Source organism: Meleagris gallopavo, chromosome 14, assembly GCF_000146605.3.
Source record: "Meleagris gallopavo isolate NT-WF06-2002-E0010 breed Aviagen turkey brand Nicholas breeding stock chromosome 14, Turkey_5.1, whole genome shotgun sequence".
In the NCBI taxonomy this organism is placed as follows: domain Eukaryota; kingdom Metazoa; phylum Chordata; class Aves; order Galliformes; family Phasianidae; genus Meleagris; species Meleagris gallopavo.
In genome coordinates this window covers 2,221,134-2,229,147 of record NC_015024.2, presented here as the reverse complement: position 1 = coordinate 2,229,147, position 8,014 = coordinate 2,221,134, and the positions used below count along the sequence as shown (strand labels likewise).

General features: G+C 64.9%; 3 protein-coding genes across 3 annotated transcripts in view; 2 read left to right on the top strand and 1 right to left on the bottom strand.

Moving 5' to 3' along the window:
- Nucleotides 1–2: 2 nt before the first annotated feature.
- LOC104913124 (acylamino-acid-releasing enzyme-like) lies at nucleotides 3–3,810 on the top strand (the record flags this gene model as incomplete). Its single annotated transcript, XM_010718354.2, has 20 exons — nucleotides 3–67; nucleotides 150–231; nucleotides 301–376; nucleotides 491–630; nucleotides 818–955; nucleotides 1,030–1,121; nucleotides 1,205–1,245; nucleotides 1,313–1,434; nucleotides 1,544–1,613; nucleotides 1,697–1,791; nucleotides 1,858–1,909; nucleotides 1,989–2,077; nucleotides 2,177–2,303; nucleotides 2,389–2,466; nucleotides 2,536–2,616; nucleotides 2,695–2,783; nucleotides 2,874–3,064; nucleotides 3,143–3,245; nucleotides 3,317–3,423; nucleotides 3,499–3,810. Coding segments are annotated over 20 exons (1,968 nt in total), but the record flags the coding sequence as incomplete, so codon positions are not given.
- Nucleotides 3,811–3,812: 2 nt separating this feature from the next.
- Nucleotides 3,813–7,949, bottom strand: MST1 (macrophage stimulating 1). The gene is given in 20 exon segments (XM_003210005.4): nucleotides 3,813–4,036; nucleotides 4,114–4,253; nucleotides 4,605–4,711; nucleotides 4,792–4,938; nucleotides 5,002–5,079; nucleotides 5,157–5,268; nucleotides 5,341–5,376; nucleotides 5,462–5,598; nucleotides 5,676–5,778; nucleotides 5,850–5,980; nucleotides 6,051–6,213; nucleotides 6,292–6,304; nucleotides 6,306–6,335; nucleotides 6,337–6,412; nucleotides 6,499–6,619; nucleotides 6,692–6,828; nucleotides 7,117–7,231; nucleotides 7,322–7,434; nucleotides 7,504–7,642; nucleotides 7,766–7,949. Coding segments are annotated over 20 exon segments (2,112 nt in total). The 5' UTR covers nucleotides 7,818–7,949; the 3' UTR covers nucleotides 3,813–3,874.
- The window catches only part of LOC100548252 (acylamino-acid-releasing enzyme), a 4,806-nt gene continuing 4,607 nt past the window's right edge, over nucleotides 7,816–8,014 (top strand). Inside the window, exon 1 of the mRNA XM_010718353.2 lies at nucleotides 7,816–7,924. Coding sequence (XP_010716655.1) covers nucleotides 7,816–7,924 — 109 coding nt within the window. The remainder of the gene's footprint in view (nucleotides 7,925–8,014) is intronic.

Sequence of the window (8,014 nt, the reverse complement as noted above, 5' to 3'; positions counted from 1 at the left end):
GCGTTCGGCGCACGGAGCGCGGCCTCGCCGTCAGCCGGGCTGCGCTCAGCACGGAGATCCACAAGCGGTACGGCTCACGGGCAGCCTGCGGGACGGGGAGGTGCGGCGCGCTGCGTTCTGCGCCCTCCTCAGCTCCGTACCGCTCGCAGGCTGCTCGGCCAGGATTCACCCTCGGGACGGCGCCGTGCCGTGCTTGTCCGCTGCCCGCCGCAGGGCCACGAGCTGCTGGAGGTAACGCGGGCCGTGCCGGGGAGCTGGGTGCTGTGGGCACGGTGCGCCTGGTGAACCTGCTTCACCCAGGTGTGGGATGGCAGCGGGCGCAGCCACAGCGTGGACCTGACAGCGCTGGGGAAGCACGGGGAGGTCTACACAGAGGGTAAGGACCCCTCCCCAAATCCTCCGCCGCACAGGTGAGGGTGGCACACCGCAGTGCCCGGTGCCCGGCTGCTCCCGCACCGCGGAGCGCTTTGGCAGCCTGTGCCTGTGCCAGGGCCCTTTGCCTGCCTGGCCTGGTCCCGTTTGGAGACGCAGCTGCTCTATGTGGCTGAGAGGAGCCGGCCCACGCTACCTGCAGCCGGCCCCGGGCGTGAGCCAGGGACAGCCAGGCCAGCAGAGGATGAGGATGAGGAGGTGGGTGGTGAGTGTGAGTATATCCTGCACGTGGCGAGCGTGCCATGTGCCCCGTGAGTATGCCATGTGCCTGTGAGCGTGCCCCACAAATGGTGAGCGTGCCTTGATTCCTGTGAGTGTGCCATGTGAGCAGTGAGTGTGCCACGTGCACACTGAGCGTGCCGTGCTCCCTGTGAGCGTGCTGCAGGGCGAGCAGTTCGTGTACCACGAGGGCTGGGGAGAGAAGCTGAGCACCCGCAGTGTCCCCGTGCTCTGCGTACTGGATATCAAGAGCAGCAGTGTCTCAGTGCTGGAAAGTGTCCCTGAGCACGTGTCCCCTGGCCAGGTCGGTACTGGGAGGTAGGTGGGGCAGCTGTGGGATCAGGCTGAGGCCCAGACCTGAGCCTGGCTGTCCCACAGGCATTGTGGTCCCCAGGTGACACTGGTGTGGTATTTGTGGGCTGGTGGCACGAGCCCTTCCACCTGGGGCTGAGCGCCTGCTCCAACAGGAGGTGAGCCGCAGTGCCTCCAATGCTCACCCACTGCCTGCACGGCGCAGCCATGGAGCTCTGACCCAAGCGTTCCTCCTCCCCAGGTCGGGCATTTTCCACCTGGAGCTGGCCAGCGGGCACTGCGGTGAGCACTGGGACACAGAGGACCGTGGGCTCCCTGCTGTCCCCAGGCACTGACCCGCTGCCCGCAGAGCTGCTGTCTGCCCCTAACCGCGCCTCCTTCTCACCCCGGCTGAGCCCGGACGGTCAGCGCCTGCTCTACTTGGAAGGGGCCGTGGGAGGGCCCCACCGGCAGTGTCTGCAGCTGTGCCTGGTGAGCAGGATCCTGCACGCTGGGCCACCCATCCCACACCGGGCAGGTCCCCAAAGTCCCTTTTGATCCCCGAATCCCTGTACCTCAGTTTCCCCTTCGCTCCCTCCAGCTCACCTGGCAGACGCGGCAGACGGTGACGGTGCTCGATGTGGTGCAAGAGCCCACGGGCAGTGAGAGCTGTAAGGCCGGGTGCTGCTGGGGGATCGGACCATCACACTGAGTGCCACCACCCCAACTCCTCAACGCTCTGCCCCGCTCACAGCCTTCACTGGAATCTACACCGATGCGCTGCCGCCGCAGTGCTGGGCAGCTGACAGCCGGCGGGCACTGCTGTGCACCCCACAGCGGAGCCGCACGGTGAGCTGGGCGTGGGGACAGGGCACGGCCATGGCACAGCCCCCGTGTGACACTGTCCCCACACAGGACCTGCTGCTGGTGGACACAGAGACGGCCACCATCACCAACCTCACTGCTGGTACGTGGCACCCGGCTGCTCACCTCGCTTTGGTGAGCAAGATGAGCATTGGGAATTGTGAGCATGCTGCTGTCCCCAGGGTCACCCGAGGGGTACTGGGAGCTGCTGACCATCCAGTGGGACCTGCTGGTGGCCACCTGCTCGGCTCCACACCGCCCACCCAGCCTGGTGAGCAGAGCACCGTGCAGTACTGGCACCGTGCGAGGTGCTGGTGATACCCTGCTATGGAATAGGGGTACCCTGGAGCCACCTGCTGCCTGTCCCCAGGTGATGGCGGAGCTGCCACCGTTGGGCCAGGAGCTGCCCCTGCGTTGGGTGCCGGTGGAGGACACCCCACCAGTTCCTGGCATCACCTGGAAAACGCTGACAGTCCAGCAGAACTCTGCTCCTCACAGTGAGCACGTGGGGGCCCCGCAGTGTCTGGGTGCACAGGGTTGTCCATGGCACTGGGTGCTGAGTGGGGTCCCTCCGCGGTGCAGGTCCCCAGACCTTCGAGGCCCTGCTGCTGAGCCCAACAGGTGGCACCACTCCGTATCCCCTCATTGTGTGTCCCCATGGTGAGTGAGGGGCAGGGGGACATCCTGATGGTGCTGGTGGCACTCAGGTAACATCCCCTCTGTGCCCAGGTGGCCCCCACGCCGTCTTTGATGCCCGCTGGCGCCCAAGCATGGCTGCACTGTGCCGGCTGGGCTTCGCCGTGCTGCTGGGTGAGTGATGGGGACTTCGGTGCCGCGTGTCTCCGGTGCCACACCGGGATGTGGCCTCCACCATCCTCATCTCTGCAGTGAATTACCGTGGCTCACTGGGCTTTGGGCAGGCAAGCATTGAATGCCTGCAGTCTCGTGTGGGTGAGCAGGACGTGGCTGACACAGAGGTGAGGAGCAACAAACAGATGCTGATGGTGGGGTGCTGATGGTGGGGTGCTGATGGTGGGGTGCTGATGGTGGGCTGCCCATGCCCACAGCTGGCAGTGGAGCAGGCGCTGCGCTTTGAGCCTCTCGACCCACACCGCGTGGCACTGCTGGCCGGCTCCCACGGAGCCTTCATTGCCCTCCACCTCCTCACCCGCCAGCCCAAGCGCTACCGGGCGTGCGCCCTGCGCAACCCTGTCTCCAACCTTCCTGCACTGCTGGGCACATCTGACATCCCTGACTGGTGAGAGCTACCCATCCCACTCCGTGCCATCCCGCACCACGCTGTGCCATGTCACCCACCACTGCCTCCCTCCCGCAGGCGCTACACATCCCTGGGGCTGCCCTACTCCTTCCAGCGGGTGCCCAGCGTGGAGGACCTGGTTGTCATGCTGCAGCGCTCACCCATCATCCAGGCAGCCCAGGTATGGTGCGGTGGGATGGGTGCAGGGGTGCAGGAGCAGGAACCAGGTGCTCACCACCACCTGTGTCACAGGTGCGGGCACCAGTGCTGCTATGTGTGGGTGCCCGGGACTGGCGTGTCAGCCCCACGCAGGCGCTGGAGCTGTACCGAGTGCTGCGGGCCTGCGGGGTGCCAACCCGGTGAGTGCAGCGTGGAGCTGTGGTTAAGTGGGCATGGAACCCTGCGGTGCTGGCTAAGCATCTCCTGCCCTGCAGGCTGTTGTGGTACCCTGATGGCGGCCATGCACTGACTGGCGTGGAGACGGAAGCCGATGTTTTTGGGAACTGCGCCCGCTGGCTCCTCCAGCACTTGGGGCCGCTCCCAGTGGAACAGCACAGCCCCTAAAGCTCACGGTGGCCCCACGGCTGTGCTGGCCTCAGGGTGACCACAGATCCTGGAGATGGTCAGAACTGAAGGAGGATGAATTGAGCACAGCAAAGGTGCAGGATGGGGATGGAGATTTGGATTTGGCTCTAAATAAATGTGTGATGTCCCCCGTATCTTGGCCACACTGAGATGCACACACAGGCTGGCTCCACTGCCTTTATTGGGACTGGGGGCTGAGGGGGGAGGTGCGACCTGCAGCACAGTTCACACCATCCTCATAACCTTGTGGATCCAGTCGACATAGAGTGAGACGCGGATGAAGAGGGCAGGCTGGTCGGTGCGGGCACAGACACGGGATGGGGTGATCACCCCCTCCAGCACCCAGCAGTCGGCGGTCAGACAGGCCAGGGGCCCCCCATAATCTCCCTGTAGGGGCGAGAGAGTACCGTCACCCCTTTGCTGTGGGGTCCCCAAGCCTGTCTGGCCCCCTGGACCCTGCTCACCTCACAGGCACCCACACCAGCATGCAGCGGGGCTGTGCACAGCTCGCTCTCCTTTAGGCGCCCACGCAGCTTTGCCTGGCATTCAGCATGTGCCATCACTGGCAGCTTTGCCACATTCAGCACGTGGCCATCCGTTGTGCCTGCGGGGACAGGTCAGCAGCAAGGCATGTATGGGTGTGGGAGGGTGGTGGGTGAGGGGTGGCATGGGAAGAGGATGCCATGGGTAGGAGAATGCGATGACGTGGGCAGGGGGATGCTAGGAGCAAAGGGATTCCATGAGCAAGAAGATGCCTTGGGAAGGAGATGCCATGGGTAGGGGGATGCCGTGGGTGGACGGATGGCATGGGCAGGGAGATGACATCAAGGAGGGTTGCTGTGGACAGTGGACATGGGCAGGGGGATGCCATGACCTTGGGGGTGCTGTGGAAGGAATTGCCATAGATAGGGGATGCCATCAAGTGGGACACTGGTGGGGCTGCCCATGGCAGTACCTCTGGTTTCCCCAAAGCCAGCAATCTCACAGGTGGTGCCAGCAGGCACAACATAGCGCTCAGGCGGCAGGCAGATCAGGGCCACACGCTTGTTCAGCACAGCTGGCCTGCAGAGGGACAGAGCAGCATAGGGATGTGGTGCCAGCCCATGGCACTGGGGCACAGGGCACCACGTGCAGATGCTCACCTCGCCAGCTTCAACAGCACCAGGTGGGACTCAGAGGGGCCGCAGATGATGCGTACAATGGGGATGGCCTGCAGGTCGGGGTCGGTGGGGCTGGGGTCCTTGAACAGCGTCCCCAGGTGCACCTCATAGCCTGACAGGTCCGCATCACTGCGGGACAAGGCCATCAGGGTATGGCAGCTGCCGGCACCCCACACCCTGCCCTGAGCTCACCAGGAGGAGAAGCACTGCCGTGTGCTGATCACCCACTGCTCCTTCACCAGCGACCCACCGCAGAAGTGCAAGCCGGCCCTGCAGGCATGGGGATTGGCAGGGGTGGGCACCCAGTTGGCAGCATGGCACGGCTGGAACATGGGGTGCCTGCTCACCGGTTGCGGATGCTGACGGTCCACGGCGAGTTGCCAGGCATCCCGCCCACCACACGCTGCTTCTGCTGCAGCCTCTCGTCCCGCTGGCCACACTCCTCAAATTTTACTGCATCTGTGAACACAGCAGGCATTGGCTGATGGCACCGCACCAAGCATCCACCGCCCCGTGTCCCTGTGTCCTCACCTGCACTCTCCAGGACAGATGGCACAGTGCTGCCAGCTGCAAAGAGGAAGCAGAGTGGGGCTGTGGCAGGTGGCCCAACGCACCCTGTGGGGCAGCCAGGGCTCGGTGGGGCCAAGCTCACAGCAGGGCTTGATGGCGCAGTAGTCAAAGGGTGTGCGTGGATCCATGGTGTAGCACCAGGGGCCGTGGCTGTCGTTGTCGGGGTTGCGGCAGTAGTTCTCCTCCAGGTGCGCCTCGGGGTGGGTGGTGGGCGACATCCTGCCAGCCAGGAGCCACCGTTACTGCCCCCATCCCCACTGCTGTGCATCACCCTGGCATGCTTGTGGCACACTCACTGTGGCACATGAGGTGTCGTGGCATCCCACTTCTGGCACGTGATGCCCTTGCGCGTCTTACTGACGTGGCCATGATACTGCTCACCGTGGCCGTGGTAGCACTCTAGGGACAGGCAGGGGGAGCTGATACTGCTGGTGACACCCCGGTGGGACACTCATGTGGTGGAGGCTCACCTTTTGCGTCCAGCTCATCATCACAGCGGCGGATGTGGAAGCAGAAGGCGACACGCATGCCGGGGCGGGTGGTGAAGCACCACGGGGCCTCTGAGCCATCGGGGTTGCGGCAGTAGTTCTCCTGCAGGTCCCTGGCGGAGCGGCCGCATGGGTGCCTGCACACCTGGGTGCTGCTGCAGCCCCCAGTCCCACCAGCCCTACTTGCAGGGGTACTTGCTGGGCACGAAGTGGTGCCGGTGGGGCGTCTGCGCGTCCCAGCGCTGGCAGGGGATGCCCGACATGGTGACGTTCACTCGGCCTCGGTAGCCTTCGCCTTTGCCCCTGTAGCAGCCGGTGGTGACATTGATGGGTCGCGGGCGTTTCTCTGCTTGTATGGAAGAGAGAGGCGGGGTGAGGGTGGCACCGAGGACACCGGAACCAGAGATGGTGCCAGGGCACTTACTGCAGACACGGATGCCGGCAGAACTCACGCTCCAGCGCCGGGTCGAGTGGTGTAGCACCAGGGCCGCTCAGAACTGTCCGGGTTGCGGCAGTAGTTGTCATCCAGACCCTTCTCGGGGTACCTGGGTGAGAGGCGGGGAACAGCATCTGCAGGTGACAGATAACTGCTGCCACCCTCACAGCCACACACCCTGCAACGAGTACTGACTTGTCAGGGTGATAGGGATGCTTGTGTGGGTGCTGCAGGTCCCAGCGCTGGCACTCGGTCCCTGACTCGGTGTGGTCCACAAAGCCCCGGTAATCCTCCCCGTTGCAGGTCATGCAGATGGCTGCCAACAGCCAGGGTTGTCATTGGTAATGGGGATGGGCAGCACAGGGCGTTCCTGAAGCACAGCACTCACCATCCTCACACTTTTTGATGCCGCAGCTCTGGTGTCGGACACTGGGGTCGATGGTGTAGCACCACGGGCCCCGCTTGTCACGATCAGGGTTGCGGCAGTAATTCTCCTCCAGCCCATTGCGGGGCGATGGCAGGAACCTGTGCCACCCTAGTTGTTGCCATAGTCCCTATACTGTCCCCAGTGTCCCTAAGCTGTCCTCATTGTTCCCAGTCTGTCCCCACCCCATTCCCCATTACCCCATATTGTTTCCATCCCACTCCCCGCTCCCCTGCTACGTCTGCATCCCATTTCCTATCACTGTGCTGTTCCCGTTGCCCCCCACCCACCCTCACCCCATTTCCCATCACCCCATGCCGTCCCCATCCCATTCCCTATTAACGCACCATCCCCATCCCTTCCCCATCACCCCACACTGCCCGGGGCACCTGTGGTCATGGGGCGTGGTGGCCTGCCAGTGCTGGCAGCGCAGGCCATGCTCCGTCGTGTCCTGCATGCCACGATAACCGGTGCCATTGGCCACGATGCACTCCCGCAGGAAGTCTGGGGAGCCCCGGGCACCGCATCAGAGCCGTGCAGGCAGTGGGAGCCCCGCACCGTGAGCCCCGCGCCCAGGCACGGTGCCGGCCCCACCTTTCTTCTGGTACAGATCGTAGTGGATGTTCTTCTGCAGCCGGGTGCCGGCTGAGCGCTGGGTCCGGGACAGCAGCTGGCACAGATGGCTCTGCCGCTCGTGGTGGAAGGCCCTGCGGGCAGGCAGAGGTGGTAGGGTGCTGCACAGCGCTGGGCTCAGCTCCCTGCCGCGCGGTGCTCACCGGCAGGCCGGCCTGTTGGCACAGTTTTGGGCGCACTGCTGGGCTGTGCAGTTCAGTGCAGCCAGTGGGGGCTCGTCGGGCGCTGCCCGCAGCTCCGTGCCACGCAGGCGCTGGAAGTCGTTGAGGGGTGAGCGGTGGCCTAAGATGGAGCGAGGGTCAGCGTGTCCCGGCCCAAGAGAGCCAGAGCTTCCTGAGCCCCCCATCCTGGGCCCCCCACGCCTCCCTATGCCCTCTGGCCTCACACTGCCTGCCAGGGCCCTACCTGCACCCAGGACCACAGCCAGGGAGAGCAGCAGGCCCAGCGGGGCCGGCATGGTGGAAGTGCTGGCGGTCAGGCTGCGGCCCAGGGCCGGCCCAGCAAAGATTTGCCTGCGGTCCGGGGGCCAGGAAGGTGCCGAGGTCGCGGACCACGAAGCCGCACGTGGGGCGGTGCCTGCTGGAAGCGGGCGTGGCCTAACCGGAGGGGGCGTGGCCTGCCGGGAGAGGGCGTGGCCTGCCGCCGCGGGCGCGG